At 38.1% G+C, this 25343-nt stretch overlaps 2 protein-coding genes across 3 annotated transcripts in view; one reads left to right on the top strand and one right to left on the bottom strand.

The window, feature by feature from the left end:
* GAS2 (growth arrest specific 2) overlaps positions 1-16886 on the bottom strand; it is a 103309-nt gene extending 86423 nt beyond the window's left edge. For both annotated transcript variants that reach the window (XM_085579891.1, XM_085579885.1), the window contains exon 1: positions 12-16886. The gene's annotated coding sequence lies outside the window, so the exon portion shown is untranslated. The remainder of the gene's footprint in view (positions 1-11) is intronic.
* Positions 16887-19301: 2415 nt separating this feature from the next.
* Positions 19302-20799, top strand: FANCF (FA complementation group F). Its single transcript, XM_085579882.1, has one exon. The coding sequence runs from the start codon at positions 19310-19312 to the stop codon at positions 20528-20530; it is 1221 nt and encodes a 406-aa protein (XP_085436008.1). The 5' UTR covers positions 19302-19309; the 3' UTR covers positions 20531-20799.
* Positions 20800-25343: the final 4544 nt, after the last annotated feature.

The following is a 25343-nucleotide window of genomic DNA, read 5'->3' as shown; positions in this document are numbered from 1 at the left end:
CGATTTCTTACCCTTGAGCAGTCCGCATTGACTGAACGGAAGTTTAATAGTTTTTTCAGAGGGACGGCAAAGGCGGTTCACACTGATTTACCCTTGAAATGCTGAGATATTGTATTACAGCCCTTGGCAGCGACTTGATTCTTGGTTCCATTTATCTTTTATTATTGCTCCCTTTCCAAGACTCGTGGTTGTGGAAATGGAAAGAAAAGAAGAAAGAAAATGTCACATCCAAGATAAAACTCTGTTTTTTCTTCAGTTTGACTATTCTGTCTGGAATTTTTTAACATTTATAGAAACATCTTTTAATTGTCACTTTTTTTTTTAATGGCTAGAGAAATATTTGGTGGAACCTCCTTTATTGCATATTTCTCCAAAACCATTTCATGCCACCTTGTACATCTTGAATAAAAAAGTACGCTGTTCATAAACTGATCATTCATTGTACACATTTTAAAGAGTGATGGGTAGAGGTTTAGCTTGTTCTTGTTATCTGTACTTCATTTGCCAAGCTAACTTTTAGCACACCATTATTTCAGACATTTCATTCTCACGTTACGTCATTTTTGTGATACAACATTTTGTTAAATGTCAGAGATAACCTTCTCCAACTATTGTTTGTTCATTTATTCCCTGCCCAGTGAAGCCTCTTTTGTGAATTCTATAGTGAGAAACAGATGTTCAGACTTCTTCTCTTAATGCATGAATGTAGATTGTCTTGTTGAGTTTCCTAATGGTATCATGCTATCACTTTCAATAAGAGTGTTCCAGATGAACAGTGCACTTATTTTTATCTTTCAGTCTAGAGTCACTTAATTAAATTGTTCTAGCCAAAACACATGTATAATTATACTGAAATAATTGTTTTAACTTGATTGCTGAAACACTCATCAAACTGACCTTTATTTTTTACTTACATCAATTTCTTTGTACACTGGGAAAACTTGATTTGTTTAATTAATGCTGGGCTATTTCTCAATAATAATTGCACTACAAGCAAATTCCTATTCTCTGAATAGCAGATATTCATTCCTGGCCAATCAAATGCACTCGTTATTTATTGTATTCCTGTACTACTATTATGCTTTTCTGGTGGACTATTAACTGCTGTGATGAGTGCTACTTAAATGAGAGCAATTCATCAGCATGCTGATACAGTTAACTATGGTGAGCTCTAGCCATCTACTGTGTGAGTAACAGCACAGAATTACCTCCTAGTTTTGATCCAGTTAGCAAAATTGTAATGCCCCTGGGCATGACTGCTTTCATTGGCTCATCCAATTCTTTCTTCTCCGGAAAAAAAAAAAAAAAAGGACAAAAAAAGCCTTAAAAATATATCCTTAAAATATATCCTAAAAATGCACTGGGTTGGAACCAATGGTGAGCTGATGAGGCGATTCCTGCATCCACTTGATTATCTTACAATTTTTTACCTTACCTTGAGAAAGATTTTGTTACTTAATAAGGAGCTGCAATTCAAATCCAATTTATGTCAACTCAATATAAAAACCACCTTGAAATGAGAAAACACATTTTGTTAAAATGTCCCTTGTACTTCAAATCCTGCCAGTTTTTAGAGAAGTTGAAAAACATTCTCCTAAGCAACAGTTACATCTTGACTAGAAGCTTCTCATGGTTCATGTTCTCATGAAGTTACAAGATTCCTACTAAGTTTAGGAGCAATTCTGCACATGGAGTTAAGCTGAGGCTTTTCCAGATCTCAGAAGTAAATCTTGTGTGAACATTTGCACAGGTACCAGTAGGAAGGACTAGAAAAGCAGTGGTAAGATTTTGAAGCTGAAGATGGTCAGTTTGTACCAAAGGATAATCTAACAGCATTAGAGTATTCATAGATACTTTATGTGTAGCTTTTTGTATTGAGGATTGATAGTAGACAAGCAATATTTAACATCCAGTACAAGAGTTAAGAAAAACAAAAAACTGAGGGTTAGATCAAATCTTACTCGAGCAAAAGGGATGGACACCCAGAGCCAAGTATGCATCTGAAATGTCCATTATCTGAATGCTGTGAAAGTTTCAGGAGCAACATCACAATTATGAACAAACTGAGATTCACACTTCTTCTACCCTTTAACATTAGAATTTGGCTTTCAAATATGACACAGTAACTTTGGAGCTCCAACAGAAACACATTTTTACATAAGGTTATTTCAATAACAGCGTTGCTTACCTTTGCAGAAGAAATACACAACACTTTCCTAGTCAGATGCTTCATTCTCGTTAGTCCTCCACACAATTAATCTTAGGTCCCCACACTTTCAACCTCCTGTGTGCACATGTTCTGATAATACTTTTGAGTCTACTTCCAAACAAATAGGAGGATGAATGGGTACAAGAATAAGCAAAGATTTGAAGACAGACATAGGAAAGGAGAGGAAGAAAGATAAAGCATATTGGGAAATCATATGTGCATGTAGGAAAGCTGAACAATATTAATACCACAACAAAATGCTTCTATATCTTGTAATCTAGAGAATATCCCTTTCTTACAGTTAAAAATAATTCTCATAATAAATGTGTGTATATGGCTGAGATGCAAGAAATTCTATCTAAAGATGTCATAAGCTTTCTATGATTTAGGACAAAAATTCAGGATTAAAGATTCTGAAAGATTCACCTGGTTGCACGTCTAAACCTTGACGCATAGATATTTGGAAATTAAATTCTGGAGCACGAGTCAGCAAGGATGACCACAATAGCCCATTTTATCTGTGTAATTCCTCAGCCCTTTTCTAAAAACTGTCTTAAAATCACCACCTCTGATGACCTGAGTGCTGTATGGTCCTGTGACATTGTCAGGATTTTCTTTTGAAGGTACCTTGGGGATCATTTACAAATGGGAGAGAGAAATCACCTAGGTGAAAGGTTTCTCAATGCCCAGGAAGCTAAAGCAGCAGTCTCTGAATGGGAGGAGGAAAAGAGACCAAGAGAAAGGCAGTGCAGAGTGGAGGATAAAGTTCTCAGCAGGCAAAGATACAGGCATCTGTCTTGTCATATTCCTTGGTATGACTTTCCTGATAATTTTCCAAATTTCCCAAACACTCCTCTTTCCATATGTTCTTAGTGTCACAACTGACCAGAAATCTAACAGATACATTGAAATTGATCACTGGAAGCCCAGTTCTGCATCAACTCCGAAAGCATATACAGCATATACATTAAACAGGCCATACTTTGGTCAACTAAGAGAAAAGAAATGGGAGAGAACAACTGAGTTGTGTAGCAAAAATGCTGCATAAATTGTATATTGAGTTAAAAACATCATACCTGCTCATTTTCTTGCTTTTTTGCCATTAAAGGGACCATATAATTAAATTATTTAACTGAAAATGAAATACATGCCACAGAAGTTAAAATTCAAAAAATAGAGTTCAGAGGTGACTAAAAATTGCTGGTACTTGAGTCAGTTTGTTAGAATATGAGCAGCCACAATGAGTGCAGAATGTGTTTCATAAATCATCCGATATTGCTGCAATATTGTAGTACTTACTTCGCCACACATTTCCATGTCAAAGAAGACATGGAAAAATCCCTTTTAATAAAGGGAGAGTAGTCAATAGCTTTACAGGCCTGAGAGCAGTAAATACAACCTTATGAAACTCACTGAAATATATTGAACTAACTAGTGTCAGATACACCTTATTTTAATTTTTTTTTCTAAAACAGTTGGAATATAATGCAAAAATCTCAGTTAAAATGTGTCCTTTTTATGGAAATTTTAAGAATAGTGGAAAAAATTAAGTGGGTAGAATTTAAAATTGTTTCAGTTATGCATAATTTACTATTTTCATTACTATGAAAATAAGACAAGCTGTAAGTTAATTCCATCTTCTTATAATTCCATTCAACACACACAGTGACTTTACAGTCAACTGAACTTTAAGCCAACCTGCAGTGAAACACTCATGTCAAAGCTCTATGAAAAAACTTCAAACTACTCCTTTACCATAAAAGTAGTATGTTTTGTCTTTCCATCTTGTAAACTTACTATGCGAGAATTGTACTTTCTATCTATATAATTATATATAACTAAAACCATTTACCAACTTAATGAAACTTTGGTTTCAATCTTAAATATGAAACTGAGTGCTGTACTCTAAGAGAAGCCGATTTTCATCCCAATACAAGTTAACTGTTTCCTCTGCATCATATTTACTAAAACATACTTATATTTTGGGGTAATCTTAATTAGTGTCATAGAAATCATCTGGATGAAATTTGACACAATAATACAGATTTCTGTGATGCTTGTGGTGCACTGTGCATCAGCATACAGATATTGCTCAGAAGATCCAGGTCTATACAATGTGCATCACTGGGAAAAATATTATAGAATAAGTGCTCACAATTCTGATTTATATAGAATGGTATTTTTTGGCTGGGTGTCGTTTATCCATGGATATAGAGCATGCAGTTGATATGCACAACTACACAATAATTACCAGGCCAAATCTGTCTGACAAAGCACAAGTCTGTCCCTAAACAAACAGTGCCTTAAACATAAGTGAAGCAGACAGTTATTATTAATTTTTTCTTAAACCCTCAGTTACTACATTGATAAAGGTGATTTAAATCCCTATGTATATTGGATAGGCTTCATAACACCTTCTTTCTTGGAGTGAAATCAGTGATACTCTCACATACAGAACTCGAAACATTTCTAATTACAACTCATACTACACTGTCTTCCTCACAAGACAATGTAGCAATTGAAAGTGATTACGACATATAGCAATTTAATGTGAGATATTTATCAGAACTAGCCCAAATGTAAATGAAGTGATGATCTCTCTTCCTGTTCCTTATATTTTACAAGAGATCTGGATTTTGTGGTTGGTCTCTTTTTGGAATGGACAAATCATTAAAATAGGGTGCCGAGGTCACACAGAAACACCGGATTTTAACTGCTGACAACACAAGAAGAGCAGTGAGAAAAAGAGGATCTAAACAGCTATCACTGTCACATTGTCTTCTTGTAAGTGTTTTGGAATAATTTTATCAGCTTCTTCTTTTATAGTAGCTGAATCAAAATACAGAAACTAATTTTCATAGGAATTAACAGATGAGTGCTGGGTTTGGGAGGCAATTTACAAAGAGTTCTGATGTACATGTTGCATTTTCTTGAAACTTGCAAAATTTCCAGGCAAGAATAGCAGAAGACCAACCAGTTTTTCAAGACCTCAAAAATTATTTTAAGCAGAAAATGTTCTAACAGAGTAATAATGCCTGCCCACCCACTTCCCCCATGGCTTGTCAAATTCCTGCCTTCCTTCCTTTTCTTTTCATTTTGGATGTCTTCCTTCTCTTGACACAGATCTAATTTCCCTTTAATCATTAATATTCATTGCTTCAATTTTCCTTCCCTTTATTTCATCCCCTTTGTTATTGGGCTTTGTATGAAAATAGTTTGTTGAGTTTAGTTTATAGTTAACCGGGTCCCAATTCTATCCCTTACAGTTGTCCTAGATTGCAAGGCAAGATGTATTCCATTGCCATCTGTTGGAGTGTGGCAGTTATCTTCTGTTAATTGGGCGGTTTTCTTTATCTCTTCCACAAACCAATCTTTCCCCCCTGGGGAGACATCTGCTGTTAATGGGATATTGAATGTCCCTGCATGGCTGATAGAAGTTACAGCATCCCACTGGGAGATGCTCTGCTCAGGGGGAAGAGCCAAGCATTCCTACCTGGATAAGATCTTGAGTTTCTGGAACACCAGCATGACTTTTTCTGCACTGGATTTGCCAGAGGGACAGCTGCCTCTTCTACTGGATCTTCAGAGGAAGACTACACCCTATTCTATAGGATCCCTGCTCCAACAGAATCACACCTGACACTCCAGTAGGGCTGCAGCCACAATTCCAATGGGACTGCAGCCAACACCCTGTCCAACAGGGTGTCAGGTTGTGTCAGTGTTGTTTTGGTTCACTGCACTGTTTATTTTATCTTTTTATTTTCTTCTCTAATAAAAAACTGCTATTCCTGCTCCCATATTTTTGCCTGAGAGCCCCCCTTAATTTCAAATGTATAACAATTCAGAGGGAGGGGGGATCTATGGTTTTTTTTTTCCATTTCAGGGGAGGCTCCTGCCTTCCTTAACAGACACCAGACTTTCCAAACCAAAACAGCAGTGAAACTCCCATTAATAAAATCAGATGAGGCTTTTTTTTTCAGCCTAGTTCCTAAGAACAAAATTATTAGCGGTTATTCCAAATCTGAAAGAACTGCAGACAACTATAGACATAGTTTTAAATCTCTTCTTACAGAGAAGTATATGGACAAAATTCAAAGTCTTCCTAGCTTCATCATAACCACACTGACATTTTCCCGGACCACTTCAGTCTCTACTTGCCAGAGACATAATCATAATATTTTACTGAATGGGGAAAAATGTATTTCAGTAGGAGAGGGGCTGATCTGATCTAGATGAAAATGCTAAGGTCAATCCCAAAGGAAATAGGTGGCATAGAGAGGTATTTTATGTGAGACAAACATGTCTTTCTTCCCTATTGACTACCTAATGAAAACAATTTCATCAAACCCTAGTCACTGAAACAACTTCTGCAGTCCAATTTAGGATCCTGTTTCCATATTAAAACCCCCTAAATCAGAAGATACTGTGGCTATCTCAGAAGTTCAGTTCTATTTTTCTCATTGCTTCATCTGTGAAGCAAAAAATTCTACCCTATTCCAAGTGATGCACAGTCACAAAACGTGTAATTTGTAATAAACCTGCCTTTGGAACAAGGAAATTAAGAATTCATTGCCTGGCTAGCATGGTAAAGGAAGAGAGACAGGATGGTCCTTACAGGTAAAAATTAGGTGCATGCTATGTTTCTGCACGGCTGAGTTTCTTCCCATGCTGCCTTCACAGTTCTCCCAATCTTTCTCCTGGTGCTTCTCACACAGCTGTTCAGCATTTATCCCTTAACCCTACACTTTCTCCATCAGCATTCCAAATTAAGTTTCCTGAACCTATTGTTGAGACACTACCTCTGTTGTTATTTTTTTCCAGGACCTTTTTCCAACTCACAGTTCAAGCAGGCAATCTTTACTTTAAGGAATGCTTCAGGTCCAGCATTCCTTCTCATTCTTCTACTACAGTGTCATCATCAAAGCATTCCTAATGGAAAGAACACTATTGCCTCTGCACCAGACTATGCTGCCAAGTGAAACAGGGTGAATGCCAGCTCATTTAATAAGTTATTTCTGTCTTGTGGGGTTGGGAGATTCAGTTCCTTTTCCCACCTCTGCAAATGTATCTGTTCTATCAGTTTTGCTAAATCACTTTTTTATTTTAGTTTTCCCACCTGTAAAACAGACATTTATAAAAATAATCTCATAAAGTAGTCTGATTCCAGTGGACACCAAAAATTCTATGGAGATAGCCTTGATTTATTAACTTGATTTATAGAAGCACCCTGCACTTATTTCTCTTCCCTGACTTTCCTCCTTCCTTATCCTGCAAGCTACATATCTGGTGAAAAGCTAATAGAGAAGGGAAATAAGGGAGTTTGGGAATAATCCTGGATCTGGTTATCACTTGCTGTCATACCAAAACAAGAACTCTGTGTGTGATCTCGAAGTATTTAAGTTATTAAGGGAAAGTTATTTAGCCTTCCAGATGCTTCAGATTTATAATCTATAACATGATTATCAAGTATATCTCATGAGGGTTGTGAGGCAATATTAAACATTTTGATGTCACAGACTGAAGATTCAACAAATCAAAAATATTACTTTTTTAGTGTATTACCTCTTTCACAATCATTCATGTTAGGAAGAGGTTGATCAATAACAATCATCTCTATGACTTTATACTTCATGTAAGGACACTTTTCCTTCAGGAGAGAATTCCCAGTTCACAGTGTTACAGTCTGAAAGATGATAAGGGAATAGCTAATTGCTGGCAAAAGATTAGTGTTTATATTTTTAGGGTGTTACTTCAGCACCTGCAATCCACAGATCATCCTTTTCCAGTTTGTCCTTTCCTTCACTGGGAATGATTCTTTATTCTGTTAACTATACCAGTGTTAAAATAAGGAGTTGGTTTTGTTCAACAGTGTGCACATTTAGTTTTCCTCTTGGGAGAGCCTAATGCGTTGCTTTTTAAGCTATAGCCAAATGCCTTGGGCATGTTTTTCTAATTGAGGTTGGCTGAAACTGTTCTGCTTTCCTGCTGCCTGTCATAGGCTGAATTACAAGAAATGATGGGACTGGTTACCCAGCTCCCCACATTAATGACATATGTAGCTGAAAGGCCTTGAGAAACTTTTACTAAGATCAAATCGCACAAGAACTTCAAAATCAAATGCTCCAAACCAACAATGAAGAGAGAAAGAGACAGAAAGCTAGTTTCTTAACTTTGTGAACATCATAGCCAAGCTTACAAATAAGATCAGAGTCATAATTCCAGTATTAACATTTGTCCTGTGGGATCTTTAAATTTAGGACATTTCTATTTCTTCATCTGCCACAATTCCTTGCAAAGAGCCCTCAAAATAATTAAATAAATAATTCAGAAAATGTAAAAAAAACTGCTTGTACAAAATATTGTGGGTCTGACAAGTGAAAAAAAATAGGAACCAAATAGATCAAACAACTAAGACTAAATATTTAGAAAGGTTATCTGAATGATACTACAGTCTGAGATGCTAGTAATTCCATATGGAATTTGCTACCAAATATGGTACTGTGCATTTGTGGCCCTCAGGCTTCATACAACAACAACGGGAAAAACAGTAATTTGAAATACTGCAGTTTTGGGATGCACAAGTGCTAGGTTCTAAATCCATCATAAGGACCCCTATTTCTACCCTCATAGCTATGGATGTGAAATATTCATCTGTAGAAAAAAACATATGGTAAACAAAATTATGCAGTGTTCTCTCATGGTATAACTGGTGATGCACATTTGCTGTAACATACATGAAGTATTCCTGGACAGAGATAAAAATTATAATGTTCTTAGGCTTACTTTAATTTTTATTACTCCAATAATGAAAACTAGACTGTTAACCTAATAATAAATAGGTTGTCTAAGTAGAATATATAATGATATTTTATATCCTATGAATAGGCTAACTTCACTGTCTGCTTCTCCACGAGAAAAGGCAAATCAGAAGAAATGCTGTGAGACTGAATTGTTAATAGTTAATGACTCAGAAAACCAGTCATTTGCAAAAGCAACAGGTGCTTTTGCAGACATGCAGAAGGTAATTGCCCAGGTGCAGAGGAAGTGTGGGAGCTACAAACTGGGTTTTGTGCCAAAGAAGAGAAGAGGCTGATAAGAAGTAGATCCTTCAAGGTGGGATAGTGCTTTTTATCATGCCCATCTGCCCCCTTAAATAAATGGCTCAGGTGTGAAAACTCCCCTCTGAAAGAAGCACCTACAGTCACATGTAGACCTGACTGTATTTATCCCTCTGATGGCCATAGCTGGCTCAAGGACACTGATGTGAGAGGCAGTGTCACCTCCTAGAAGGTGTCCTGAACAAAGGCCCCAAAGTGCCCTGTGCTCACAGCATTACAGCATCCCATGTAGAACCCCACCTGGATCTGAGTCTGTACTAACCATTGAACTGTGAGCCCAGCCCTGATCTATTGAGATTGTGACGACCACTGACACCAAGGGACCACTTAGACCGAGGGACGATGAAATTGCAACAATCCAGTCTCTTTGCTTGATCCATGGGTGCTGACTATCTTTCTTTTGTATCTTTCTTCTCTTACACTTTTGTTTTTTTCCTTCATACACGTTTTGAACTGTTGAATTTATATTGCTATATTACAAGAGACAATAATAACCAAAACAGCTACACAACTCCTTTCAAATGGTTCTAAAATAAACCCTACACACACACATATATATAAATATAAACCTGATCATTCAGGGTTGTTTCACTCTAATCCACCCCAAAAAAACCTGGGCTACCTTTGTCTTCTGGGGCAGGTCATAACAAATTCAAAAATGTGAACGAAACCAAGAGATTACACTTCTGTGAAAGTACAAAGGATTGCACTCCTTATCAAGTGCAAAGAATTCTAGACCCACAACACCTAAATTTTTGAGAAGGGGAGTCTGGAATAGCTTTCCTTGAGAAAATATTTTAAAAATTAAATAAAAGACTACAGAGTCTCCCAGTTTTCTGAAGAAGAACATAACCCTCCCCTGGGATATGGTACAATTCCAGTAATTTTGCTGAATGTGGCAGACCAGCTACAACTCACTGAGTATGTTCAGTGAGCTTTTAAGAACTGGGCTGCTGAATCACTTTGGAGACAAATTTTGTGGGAAATCCATGACCAAACCTTGTGGATTAAATTTGTGTTTATGTCCATTAATATAATAACTGAGACATGCTTGGAACAGGACTGAAGTTACTATTTGCAATTTAGTAATGTAAACCATATGTAAAATAAAAAAATTTAAATTAAGTAAGATCCATATTGTTATTTTGCACCAATATCTTTGTCAGTACTTCCCAAGTACTGGTTAATTCAAGTTACCTGAGACACTGATGCGTTGGCTATAGTAGCAAGTCAGGCTATCTATTCGCAGCACAAATTACCTAGAAACAATAATTTTTGTATAACTTGTACCTTACATGCTTGCTATGAAGCCTAAATATACACATTGTAAAGTTTTCCCACAGGAATGATTTCAAAAACTGTAAAAGCAAAGACTTGGAAACAAGGAAGAACAAAATGGTATTAGAAATCCAGAAAAACAAACAAAACACCCTGAATATATAGTAAGTAAAAGGAGAAAGAAACATTTTCTGTTCTGAATATCAGCCCATTCTAAGCCTATTCTCTGAGGAACCACTGCATCCTAGCAGGCAGTCTCTGCATTTCCAGTTCCATGTCTTCTCTGGTTCTTTGCACACCAGCAAGAGAAATGGTAGTTTTGAACCAGGACATGTATCTCAATTTTGTCAACAGGACAGGGATTGACATGACCCTTTTTTCTTTGCCAAGTCCTTTGAATAGAATAGATAAACCATACTGATTTTATGTAAACGAACATTTTGATTTTAGCCCAAGTAATTTTATTTCATAATTTCATTCCGTAGAAAATTTGAACCTCTCATTTGTAGTGAAATCACTGTTTTGATAGCAAAGACCAAATAAAATAGAACCAAACTGCATTCTGAGATTAAAAAATTACTCATATTACTCCCATGGAAATGCTCTGGACTATTTCCTTGGATAAACCATTTCTGTACTCCAGTTCATAGCATCTATCCACTGCAGTATTTAGACAAGTTACACCCAGATTACACACTGCTGAGTTTCCCATATAAATCCTGACTACTGCCAGATGCACAGGATGCTTCCACTGCATGAATGAGCATCCCTAACTTGGACACAATCATCTCTCTTAACACAGAAATTTTCAAGAGCTCTCAAGACCCTTAGGCATCTGGTTCCCATTGACTTGCTATTGTGGCAAGGTGCCTAACTCCCTTAGGTGGTTTAGAACAGTTAATCATCAGCAAGTTTTGTCTGGAAGATTTGATCCATATTGTCCATTTTCTAAGAACTATTAGATCCAACTCTTTCTACAAAAAGCAAGGGAACCAATTCCAGCCCCCAGGGGTTGTAAGTTGTCAGTTAACAGACCTTCACACTCTTTCAAATGCTGATGAACATCAGCATTTCACAGGGAGAAAACCAGACACAACATCTTTTCATTGTTTTGTGCCATTTTCTCCACACAGAATATAAAACTCAAGTACATATACTCAAGTACATACTCAAGAATATAAACAAAGTACATTTCTGAGAGAGTAATTATTCCTTGATGAAGTTACCAATGTATTTTTCTCAAAATACAGAAAGTTATTGTAACACCAAGATATATGAGGATACTTTCAACAGTAGTTTCTACTAAGAGTAGTTTTTGTTTTTTTTTTTTGTTATAACAAATGGAATTAATATGAATTTTATTATTTCCAGGTTTAATACTGGGCTATTGCTACTTTTTTTTACCAAAAAACCAAAACCCACCAACCTCCTCCCCCCACCCCCCCACCCAAATAAAAGAAAATAAAAACCCTTTACTAAATCAGACTTTTCTTTTAGACTTTTCCTTTAGTTCTGGAATTCATCTTCACCCATCACCCCATCCCCACAGGTTGTACCCCACAGGTACAAACTGCACGAGAATTTTCTTTTGCTGGCTTTTAGTTTTATGCAAATATCCTTTGTGCTAGATCTCATCTCCGCTGCCTTTTTTGTAGCCCATTGTTATTGTTTTCTGCAAGTCCAAGGGAACACTGTTAATTGGGAAAGCTAATAGCAACATTTCAAGACCAGCTATGAACTAGCATATCCTACTACATGTTACCTATATTGTCATGCTTTCTGGATATACACAAAAGCTTCAATCAAGTAAACAAAAAATAATATGCAATTGACATGAAATACACCAACCTGACTACTATAGAAACTGCAACACCATAACATTTTGGGTCCTGGGCCTTTTTACTAATTAAGTACCTTTGTTTTCAGTAAAAAAAGTGGGACAAAAGCTTCTTAAAGAACACCATTAATTTAAAAACTCTGAAGTTAGGAAAAAACCTTTAACTGCTAGAGGTATTTTTGAGCCAGCTACAACTTGCTATTAGCAAGCAGCTCTCAATAGAAACCAAAACTGCTTTACTGAACTATTGATCCTAGAAGTGGCTATATGAGTTTTAATGATCTGCTTTTAGAGGACAATATGAGTATAGGTAATAGAATTCAATATTTCTTTGTATATGTTTACATAAATAAACCATCAAATTAAAAAAAAATCTTACAATTTTCTTAAACAGGAAGAAAAATCCCTTCAAAGCTTTGCATTAATATTTGCTTGATTCACACATTTATATTCTTTTTTTTAATGGGATGTTCTTCTTGATATGCTAGGACAGAGAAAATTAAAATCTTTTAACCTTAATGAGATTCACAAATAAGTTCCTCCTCACCTGAAGAATGTGTCTTACCATTCCACTCTCCCACATTTGCTTCACAGTGAAAAGGATGTTAAAATGGAAAATCAGATTCGTTTGTAAATATTAACCAATGAACTTCTTAGCAAAGACTGAAAATAATTACGTATACATTCTGTGGTTTCCATTTCCTTGGTTTTATTGTCTTTATGTAAATTCTCCCAGGACTTTTCAGGTTATATGTCTGGAAGCCGCAGCCATTCAGTAGAGTAAAAGCTGAGAGAATAATGAGAAATGTGCTGGAAAAATTCACATAAAAGCTTTGGAGACATGAAAATGGAAACAACAGATACGTAAAAGCCTTAACACTCAAAAAACTAAATGTCTACCAAGCATGTGCATACATGTGTTTTAGAGTAGCTCTCTCTGAATACAGACATATTATTTGTAAAGACACTGTATACAGCAGCAAAGGAGTGGTATCTGACAATTTTGAGATGTTTTCAGGATATTAAGGCAATAAAAGTCAATAATGCAAAGAACCAAATATGATATGAAAACGTGTTTATGAGATCTCCCTGAATACTTGTGCATGACAGCAATTTAAGTGTCATGCAGAATCTACAAGTAGGAAAGAATCTCTAGTTGTTATTCTTAAACATTCATATTTTTTTACTTCCAACACTCTCACAAAGACGTTGTCATTCAATACTAAATCTGTGATGTTAAACTAAGCTTAGCCCAAGTATGCTTTACTTTATACAAGTACTAAAGTATTACATATCAAAATTCCAAACCTTTAGCCATAGCCAGCCTTTATGACTCAAGTTTTATGGAGTAGTATTTTCAGAGGATTCTGATAAGATGATCTCTAAAACAGATAGCTCTTTAAGACTGTTCTTAACAGGTACCCAAAAAGGGGGTTTGGGTTCAAGATGGAAGAATGGATGAATTTGTGCACCTGATTCTGTAAGAAAAATACCTAAGATAAATAAGAGTGTTCTTGGCTTAAAGGAAAAGAAGGCATGTAGGCAAACTAATGCTCTGATCTATCAAGCCCACCACCAACCACAACATGCAGCAAATAAAATCTCTCTAAAGAGCATCACAAAGGCAAGTGACCAAAGCACACAGCTCAATACTTTACCATTCACCAGCTGAGCAACACTAATGCATACTTCTATCCTACAGCAAATATAAATTAAAAATGCATTAACTCAAACAAGCTCAGGCAAAATTACTTGTAGCTAATACATGCATACAGCTGCAACTGGTTTTTGGAGTGCATACATGATCATTTAAAAAGGCTTATGTGCTGCAAGGGAACTTTGAATGTCTGCACTAACTTCACTTCTAATTGATTAACCACACAGAAAAGAGGACTTCATTTGCTACCCAATTATACTTATGTTTATGTCTATGATATTGAAGAGCTATACCCCTAGATTAGTAGTTTTGCTAGTATGGTTCTGACTCATAGTATCAAAATTAGACATAATTTTGACTGCAAAATTGGACTTTTTATACAAAAAAACCCAGTTTTGGTATAGCCAGACATAGGTCAATTAGAGTGATGTTTTTAGGTTATCTCAGTGACATGCTATATATAGCATTCTTTCAACATACTGAGATTTAGTCAATTTTCAGTTGACACCAGTTACTAAAATCATAGCCTAACTCATCACAAATGGGCATTGCTATTAATAGAATGACACACCACAAGCAGGCTTAGAGGTTTCAGGGGAAATCCCCCTGATGACAGATACACCTTTTGTACAATCTGAGGCTCATGCTGATGTACAAATTAGTAGGTTCAACACCTTTATTATGCAATTTGATCTGTTCTCATACCAACAGCCCAAAACAGCCTTGCCCCTTTTTGAGATACTGAGAGATTACACTGACACAGAAAAAAATAAATCTAAGTACCTCATCAGAAGATATGGAAGGGGTAAGATAGTCTTCCAGGTAGGGGTTTGACTATTAACCTCAGTTTTCCACAGAGTTTGTTGCAGAAATAGAAAGAAATTCTACAAGAATAGGTCACAAGTTTAAAGTCTTCACTACATGTAAGATAATAAGTATGGCAAACTTGTGCCTAACACACAATTTGAGGCAGCAAAACAAATCTCCTTAAAGTTAGAAAGTGAATATTAGTGCCAGAAATATAAAAGATGATCATACATCTCTCTCTCAATGTATTAATAACACCCCCTTATCTAAGGAAAGATAATTTTTGAGTTTTATAATGCTAGTTAGAATGAGTAAACAATGTCCTGCATTTCTGTTCAGGAGAAATAGTATAACAATTTTATAGCCAACATGACTTCTGTGAGGAAGAAAAATATAGCAATGAAATCCAGACTTCTGGCTACCTTGACCAATTTTGCTTCAAAACTGGTATTTCCTGCCAGGGTGAATTTTACTGGCTCTGTAACCAGAGTGAAGAAACTCACTAGTTCCATAAAACTTCATATGAATCTTTTACTTGACTTCTCAGCTTAGATAAAACAGCACAGTAATTCATATTAAATGCAAGACTTGTGAAACTGCTTTGCAGTGCTCCACTGAAAAGTGGGCTTGTTTTCAGGGAGCTGTGAAAATGACTTCTCAGACTTTTGTATCTCTTTACTTCCTCATCAACTTTCTCTGCCATGTATGTTATCAATCAAAAGCTGTAATGGAGGAACATTTACTGTAGCTGAACACAACCATAGATGAATATCCTCAAAACTCTTATTTTAATGCTCATTTTAGAGATTAAATTTTAAAAATTACAAAATAGACTTTAGACTTTTCTGGGGAAAACCAAACTAAACAACAAAACAGAAACAAAACCTATAACATGAGAAACACTGGCCACGCCTGTTCACACTATCACACCTACTTAGAAGTATACAGCAGACATATGAACAATCCAATATGTTGTGATGGTAAATCTGGGCTCTAGCCTATCATTTAAGATAGGCTGTTCTGTCTTGTATTTTCTTATTTGCTTTTAAATGAGACATTACAAAGGTTATTTTTTCAGACTCTGTAATGAAGTGATAATTCTTCTGTATGATTTTCTTTAAGGTATCATTGTGAGTTTCACTTCTTGTTAGGTAAAAATAGAGACTCTATATAGTTTACATAACATGAAATACACATCCAAACATACCATAAAACAGTATGAGAGACAAGCATCATTAGTAGAGAAAGCAGGAAGCCAAGAACACTCTTATCTATGTATCTTAGGTATTTTTCTTACAGAATCCGGTGCACAAATTCATCCGTTCTTCCAGCTAGAACCCAGCCCTCCTTTTTAGGTACCTGTTAAGAACAGTCTTAAAGAGCTATCTGTTTTAGAGATCATCTTATCAGAATCCTCTGAAAATACTACTCCACAAAGCTTGAGTCACAAAGGCTGGCTATGGCTAAAGGTGTCAAACAGCCAAGACCTATGTGAAGCCTAGAAATAAACTCTTGGGTTCTTTTTAAAAAACTAATCAAGCAGGAAAGCACACTGTACACAGTGCTATCTGAAAATCCACTCACCATTCTCTCTGCCCCATCTCTGTGCTCTTGCTGTATTTTCTGACATCCTAACATGAACTTTTCCTATTCCTTTCCCCAATACTAACTCTCTACCTCACCTCTTCAGTCTCTCAGTACTTACTTCCAAAGTATTTCCCAACTATCCTAATGTGTTCCTCAGATAGAAAACCAACTCAGTACTGTACAGGTACTTTCAAACCATACCTATACAACTCAGCAATACTATAACGTAGCAACACCCTTAGTATGAGTTGATAATACAGTAAGTACAAATTTTGATGTTTAATAATAATGCTGATTACTAAGAAAGAACCCTATGGCTATGCAAGATATTACTTAGCTAGATGTAAGACTGGTCATAGTAAAGAGAGCTCTCAAATTCATATGCAAATAATTCACCTGTAAGAAGAAATATCACATTTTTCAATTTAATTAGATTGCTATGTGGTACCACCACCAGCAGCTCAAACAACTGATAAACAGATCCCACTCTTGCAGTAGAAGATCCTAAAATGCATTCTGAGAATGGGCAGGGTCTCAAATAATAACAAACTTCAGAGAAGAAAAAGAGTTCCTTTAATGGTGAGTGTAGAGAAAGACTTTTGGATTTTATGGGATATTGTAGTGCAACAGAATCATACCCATCTCACTGACACCTTGTTTCTTTTTCGTTCCTTGAAATTATTTTCCAATACATTCTAATAGTCTAATGCAAAACTCTGCTGCTTCTTCAGATTAGGCTCTATTTTTCATTATATGCATCCCCATCATGACAGGAGACTCCAAATGCAGCTGCAATACCTAGAAATACAGAAAGATCTTTTTGCATTAACCATTTTATTATAGATGTCAAACTGTGCCCTTTTGATGAACACTTTTAATTTAGAACTTTCATCCTAAGTTAAAAAAATGCTGAAATATTCAGTTTTTGTAAAATGAAAATTTAATTTTTCAGTCAGAGACCCACTAGAACACACGGGCTATCTCTCTTCACATACAAAAGTATTCCTGATAACAGTGTTTTTTCCAGACAACTTAGATTTTCACAACCTGTTTTTGTTAGCATTCTGGTGCTGCAAATGTGATTGATTTATTTCAAATGAGACATATAGAGATATTAATATGATATAAACCCATATGCTTTATCCAATAAAGAAAAAGAACAGTAATGTGGAAGATTTCTTGTGAAAAGTTGTCTGATGCAAAGGGAAATATCTTTTCTTCTTTACAACATGGAGACCATGCACCTCCAAAAACATCCCTACCAAAATAAAACAGGGAATTCATTGAAACAGTTTTCTTCCTCTGTGCCACAACCCTTAATTCAAGATGTGCAGTATTAAACCAGAGAGGCCTATAAATATATGTGAATATATGTATTGCATATTACATACCATGTATACAATCTTGAATTATATTCCAACTGCTCTAAGTTTCTGTCACTTTTTCATTTAAGTAAAACACAAACATCCCAAAGTGCTGCACTCAACTGCATGTAACTGCAAATTTTGCATGCTCTTTCTTCTCTTCATTGTATATTATTTTATAATATGCACTAGAATATACAGGTAAGGCAGATGATAGGTAAGTATAAAGTTATTAATTATAATAGCAATTCTATCATCAACAATGCAATAAAGTGCTAGACAAGAGATACTGTAGCCAATATGCGGTAAATTCCAGTCAAACCTCCTTTACTGTGCCAGGTCTCACTTGTGCCTTTCAGAAAACGAAAGGATTTGCTTGGGCAGGTTGGCAGTGCTGTCCCCAGGAGTGGACACAGGGCCAGGTTCTGGCAGGCTGGGTGAGAAGGGTGTCCACCCTCCTCTGCTGGGTATTGCTGCAGCCCAGCCCAGTCAAAGGCACCAGGAGCTCACCAGGTAGGCACCATGCCACTCTGCTATCTCCAGACGTGTTCCAGGGCTAGGATTGTGCCACAGGGCTGGCAAACTTCCAGAGACATATCCAGCAGCTCCCAAACCTCCCAGCTCCAGCACCTGCAACCCTGAGGAGCAGGGGCACAGGGCACATCTGAGGAAGCTGCCAGAAGCCAGACCAGCTTGCTCACTTCCACATTCTGAGGGAACACTGGACGTAGCTCTGTCAAGGAGATGAGGACGGAGGGAAAGAACCTGTAACCCAGCTGTGTGGAAGTCCTTAAGGCAGTGAACATTAGGCAAGCATCTGAGAGCAGTCACTCCAACACAGGCTGTATCAAGTCATGCCTAACTTGCTTGCCACGTAGCAGAGGGGTGAAGTAGAGGAGTCACTAATGGGGAATCGCTAATGAGCTATGAAGCATTAATTGGTGGGGCAGAAGGGTGAGCCCAGCCCCTGGCAGAACCTTGAGCCCTGGGTAGCGATGGGCAGCTCCCTGCTGAGCTTGGGCACGGCTGCCTTCCAGGGCCTGAGCTATCACCGAAATTGAGAAGCACCCCCAAAGCTGGGGCAGGGGAGTTCTGCTCCTGAAGACGTTTATTTTTTAGGGGATAATTAGTAATACTATGCTACATATCGTTCTATACCTCTCAGCATAAACAGAGCGGCCGGTCGCGGGAAGTGATTGTCCTGCTCTGCTCTGGTGTGGCCTCACCTCGCGTCCTCTTGGGTGGCTTTGGTCGACACGATATAAAAAAAAAAAAAAAAAAAAAAAAAAAAGAAGTGGTGGTCAGTTGTTTTTCTGTTTCAATTCGCAATTCGCAATTTCCCGCCCCGGTGGGCGATCGGCGGAAGTCCCTCAGCAGAGCCCGACCCGCCCCAATAGGGCGGCGAGGCACAGCGCCGTCCCCCGCTGGAGCCCGCAGCGCCCGGCCCGGGCCATGGACGCCGTGCTGAGGCAGGTGGAGCAGCTGCCGGCGCTGCTGGCTGTGTCCCGCTCCGCCCAGGTGCGGGACTGGGACTGCCTCACCCTGGACAGGGCTCTAGAGTGGGCCCGGTACTTCCAGCACCTCCACCACCGCTTCCGTGCCCGTCCGCAGCTCCGGGAGGCCCTGGGGCGGCGGCTGCGCCGCTCTCAGCCGCTCCCCCTGCTCGGCTTCCCCGCGCTGGGCCGCTGCCCGCAGCTCCTGGGGCTGGCGCTGCTGGAGAACCGCGCTCTGCCGCCCGCCGCCTGCCGCTGCCTGCTCCGCGGCCTCCTGCCGCCTCCCGGCGAGGGGAGCGGCTGCGATCCCCGCGGCCTGGCGCTGCTGGCCCGCCGCAAGGCCGCCGCCCGCCTGCTGGCGTTGGTGCCCGGGCCGGAGGGGCAGCTGCAGGCCGAGGCACGGCTGCGAGAGGAAGGGCAGGAGGCCGAGGCACGGCTGCTGCTGGGCCGGCTGCGGGAGCAGGGGCAGGAGGCCGAGGCTCGGCTGCGGGAGGAAGGGCAGGAGGCCGAGGCACGGCTGCTGCTGGGCCGGCTGCGGGAGCAGGGGCAGGAGGCCGAGGCACGGCTGCTGCTGGGCCGGCTGCGGGAGGAAGGGCAGGAGGCAGCGGAGGCCGCGGGGCAGCTGCCCTGGCTGCGCGCCGCTCTGGAGCAGCTGCCCCAGCCCCGCGCCTGCGGCGTGGTGGCGGCGGCGCTGGCTCTGCTCCCGCAGGGATGCGGCACCGAGCAGGCCGGGGACACGGATCGGGCTGCGGGCAGCAGCCAAGGCGGGTACCAGGCCGGTGCTGCAGGAGATGGATGCGCCGCCGGGCTCCTGCTTTCCTGGCTGCTGGGCGACCAGGAACGATTTTCTGCCTTCTGCCTTTGCCTCCCGTCTTCCCAGCTTGCCTTCCTAGCTGGTCACTATTCCCAGTTAAGCAGATCTTATTTGGACCTCTTAACCAGCTGGGGAAGCCGCTTGGTCTATGACCCCTTGCAGGGGCGGTGGGTTAAAAGTTGCCTCGACAAAGCTGAATTGTCCTGGGAGGAATTAAGGGAGCGCTTCATCTGCCTCTGTCAGGGACCTGCGCTGCTCAGAGAACAGACCCAAGCTGCTCTGGAGCTCCTGAGGACACGAGATGGAGACTTCAAAGTCCGTGGCCTAAGCGTGTGGACTGACTTACTGATGGAAGTAGGCTACTAATGCATGAACACAAAAGCAACATGAAAACTTACAAAATCAAATATGGTTAACTCTATTTGACGTGAAAGGCTAGACATCCACTTCTCACTTTGTTGAAAACCAAATGTTATTGTAACTGATCACATTGATCCTGACGGTGTCAGGTTCTGAAGTCTTCCAGGGTGGCCTGTTGTTTTTTTGTGATTGTGCTGTCATTTCTGGTTAACACAGAAAATTCCTTCTTTTTCAATACTTGCTGATTAATTATCTAATAAAATGAGGAAAATCCATTCTGCTTCAAATATGGAGTAATTTTCTGTTTAGAAAATATGACAGTTCTGATATGGTCATGGTGATCGTGTTTCTAAATGTTGGAGACTGAGCAAAACTTCAAAGGGAGGGTGGCGTTTCAAATGTGAAAAACACAAATTCTTTAGTAGTGATTGTCCTCATTGGGCTGTCAGCTCTGGTGACCCCATCAATGTTGATGCTTCTATAGCTCTTGCACATGACTTAACCCCAGTGTCAGTGAAGAAAGTGAGTTAAAGCTAACTGGAAAGCTTCTTGAAAAGTTCTAAAATAAAGGTCTTTATTAGTTGCTATATTATTTGATAATCTCCAGGTATTTCCTAAGAAAAGTGAGGTAAAAGGTAGAATGTTCTGGGTTTCTTCCCATTTCCATAATTTATTACATAATTCATTGCCTTGTGAAGCAGAAAAGTGAGTGAACAGTAAACTTTTTTATTACATGTATATATAAGATGTATTATATATATAAAACTTTGTCTATATATTTATACAAAATATTATATAATTATATGTATAAAATATGTTGTATAGATAGTATATATAATATTTCTCCCCTTTGTTTTCTGTCTTATCTGCTTATTTTAGGAAAACTTGAACAGGGTAGTTTCTACCTTTCCACTTTCATTAAAATGAGTACTGTAATGCAGAAGTAATGTGTGTATTCAGCTCTGTAAACTAGTATTACCAAAAGTGACCTCTGTAAAAAGAGTAGTCAAGGAAGATGAGACAAATGTATGGAACTGCTGCCAAAAGAGTTACTCGTTAATCTTTTGTGTGGAGAACCTGTCAGAGTTCCTGTAGACCATATTCTTATGGTTTCAAGATCAATTGAGACATCTCTTTCTTTTATTGCAAAAGCTTTGTAAGAGGGATTAAAAGATTCTTCACTTATGCTTATAAGCTTAAAGAAAGCAAACAAGCTATTAAATGTACTAATTAGAGTAGTAGTCTGTCTTATGACAAGAAATAGTGTATATAACTATGGCAGATATTTCTGAATGGTAAAACTAAAGTGAGAAGAATCTTGTGGGTTTTAAATGGAAGCAATTGGTACAAGAATTGAATATTGTTTATCATAGGAAATAGATTATGCTTATGTAAACTTGTATGGATGTAATTGCAGGCATAAATAAGTTCTTATTCCTCACCTGTTCTAAAACAGAAGAGATACTTAGGGGTAGCAGGTTTTATGTAGTTAGAAGGACATCCTACTAATCTGTTGAAAGTACAACTTTTCTTTGCATTCCTTGCTATGTTACAGTGAGGCAAGTTATGGAGATCTGTGGATGAACATATTCTAAAACTACAACTGTGGCAGTTGTCTTGCTGTGTCTTAAGTAGAGTTGTTGCCCTTTCTGGAACTTGCAGTCAGTCTATAAAGACACCAATGTCAGTGGACCTCCTGACTGAGTCAGTATTTCTGTGGTATCAAAAAAAATAAAAAAGAAATCTCTCCAAAAATCTGTCTGAAATCTGTCAGTGTTTAAAACTGCTTAGAAGTGTAAAGCATGAAGTTTGAATTTATGTTGTCTAGCCACAGTTCCCTGTGTTATGTAGTTTTGGCATTTGGTGTGGAAACTCTGCACTTGAGCTTGCTCTTAACGCTTTTAACAGGCATAGGATTTTTTTGTCTGTTAGAATACTTTCTGCTATCAGAGGTTCCTGATGAATAATATACCCAAAGATGCTAGACAAAGTTATTTGCTTCTCCCCAGATATACTTTAAGGGTGATTAACAAATATTGCAATAACCTTGCAAATCTTGTAGTATCAAACCAAACTTCAACAATTAAATCCTACTGTTCCCAGGTATCTGAATCTCTGGGACAAATTTAAGTGAGGGTTAACTCTTAGTTTTGCTTGTCAGGTTAGATATGTTTCCTGATTATTCTCAGAATGTTCACTATAAATTCTTTTAACTATTTCAAGAATAAATCAGATCCTTGTAGGGAGTTTCTTCTTTCAGTATTTCAAGTCTTCCTTTTGATAAACTTTGTGCTACAAAATTCAGTTCATGAAGACATATGTCTTTCTTTCAATTAAGGTTTATTACACCTTTTAATAACTAAGTGCAACTACAGAATATTTTACTGGCATAGCTAGGAAGTAATAGGCCCATCAGCGACTTTATTTAAAAAGTAAAGAAATAATCATGGGCATGAACAGGCAAGAGATAGGCCAGTGTAAACCTTATATAATGATTTCCAATTCTGTCTTCCTTACAGAAACAGGGATAGTAAAAAGGTAGTTTAACTGCAATGAGACAAAAGCACCTGGTTATAGCAATTACACAAAAAATATTCCAATCTGTCCCAAATACATTATAAAGAGAAGCCAGATCTCTGATTGCCAAATTCCAAAATCCATATGGTATTCATTGAACAAATACACTGGTCCACATTCCCTATTATTTCAGCATGCTTGTTGAGTCCTCCAGGTAGCTGTGCAAATGATGAATTTTTTCTGGAACTCCATTTTTAGTAAAAGTATAAACAGGAAAGGAACCTCCTCCTTTTATGTATTTGCAGCTAATGTGTGTAAATGCTTGACAATCTCAACTATCATGAGAAGCAAGACGCTGTAAATGACAAGCTAAGGCCTCTTCCACAATCACCTTCCTCATTTTTCTTTTTTTTTTTCCCTTGATAAGGAGAAACAGATCTCTGATATTTATTAAATTATGATTGAAGAAACTGCTATGCTTGTGTTTTAGAAGATTGGCAAAGACTGTGGAATGAATCGGGAGGATCTTACTTGCCCAGTTAACAGCTAAGACATTCCTGTTATTGATGTTTGATTTTTTTTCCCAAAAAGAAAAAAACAATTTACCCCTTGACAAACAGAACCGTAACTCCACAAGTGACATACTAGGAGATGTCTGGATACAAAGTTGACTTTTTTCTTATTTTTCTTTGTGAAGTGTTCGTTCCCTTGTACTAAATAAGATCTAGAAAAAAGCAAATTATATATTCTAGTATTTTGCAGTATGTATGCAGATACTAGGATAAAGATAAATGATGTAGAAAAAACTGTTCATTTATGAAAACAATATTAGCAAATTGGTACTATTCAGGTGAATACGCAAGCATGATTGTCACAATGCAATAGCATGAATTTTTTTTTGCACACAAGGTTTCTTTCCCCCAGCCCTTTCCCAAATAGGCGAATAAGGGTCTAATGTTCTTTTCAGTGAGCATGAAGGATGATTTTTTTTTTCCTTCTCATGTGTAAGAGAATATTTATTAGGTCATAAAGGCAGACTAATATTTTAATTACCTGGAAGTAACATTTTCAGATACTGTTTAACTAGAGAGTTAAAGTTGTATGGCTAATTTTAGTTCTGCTGTTTCTGAAAAATGGAAGGTTTAAAGCTAAATTTTATTTCTGGTGAACAGTTTGGATGAATAACCCATTGCAGAGCACCAGCAAAGGTGCTACATCATTGCCATTCAGAATAAAACAAACAGTAGTATCATAAGCACCTTGTACTTGAGAATCTTACTTATTTGTTGGGCAGAATTGCAGAAAAATAAAGTGCAAGTGGAAAAGGTGAGGAGAAAAGGTGGAAGACTGCTCACTTTTGAAGACCCATTGAGAAAGGGTAGATTTCCCCTGCACGAGAACTGAATGGCTTTGCTACTGCTGGAGACAGCATTAGCTTGGTAATTTTGTGATTAAAAAAAAATCAGAAGAGTTTTGATTCGATATTGGCTGTTCTTCTAAAGCACTCATCTTCTGTATGCCCAAATGACCACATTGATCAGTGGTTTAACTGGCAATAGATATTAAAGTAGTGAATGAGAAATGTTGTGTAGGGTAGGAAGCTGTTTATTTAAATAGGGGCTGGTCTCACAGAAATGGGACCAAAGAAACAGCATTATACCTGCCCTGGTATAAAATAGATTTGAATTATCACAAGTGTGGTCTGGATAACTAGCCATTCTCAGGTAATAAAAAAAGTCCTTCTCACAGGCAGTTTGCTCTCAGTATTGTATCTGTCTCATGAGGAATTAATCAAACACATCCTTCATTATTAATCAGCTATGCACCTTACTGAATTTCAGATTAAGAGATGCTAGACAACCTGAAAAAATTTGCCTGTTTGTTCTCCCCTATGTACTTCTTTTTAAAAGTTCTAGGATAAAAAAAATTATTATATCAATGAACTGGACTAGATAAACACATAGTTAAGGTTCATTCTCTGTGATAGTTTTTCAAAGGTAGCCTACAAAGACAATTTAATTTATCCTTTAATTCCTTGTGTGCCAGTACCTTAGAGTTACTGATATTATTTAAAATATTTAATTATATGCAAATAATTTTCCACTATGTCAGTTCTTTCACAACTAGGTATCTGTGTCCTTAGATCTTTAGAGTGGTTGGCATTTTACTTACAGTTAGTATTTTGATTCATCTCAGATATCACAGAGGGTGGCAGCAGAGCCTCTCTACACAGGTATGCTTGGACTTCTGATCCAATGTGAGAATCCAAGCTCAAAGGTAATTTCTAGAAGTAGAGGAGATG

This window comes from Lonchura striata, chromosome 5 (assembly GCF_050655825.1).
Source record: "Lonchura striata isolate lonStrDom1 chromosome 5, ASM5065582v1, whole genome shotgun sequence".
NCBI lineage: Eukaryota > Metazoa > Chordata > Aves > Passeriformes > Estrildidae > Lonchura > Lonchura striata.
Note: the sequence above shows the minus strand (reverse complement) of the source record. Positions and strands in the feature narration are given on the sequence as shown.

What these genes read in the sequence shown, in the direction of transcription:
- FANCF (XM_085579882.1), top strand. Translation starts at nt 19,310, where the DNA reads ATGGACGCCGTGCTGAGGCAGGTGGAGCAGCTGCCGGCGCTGCTGGCT.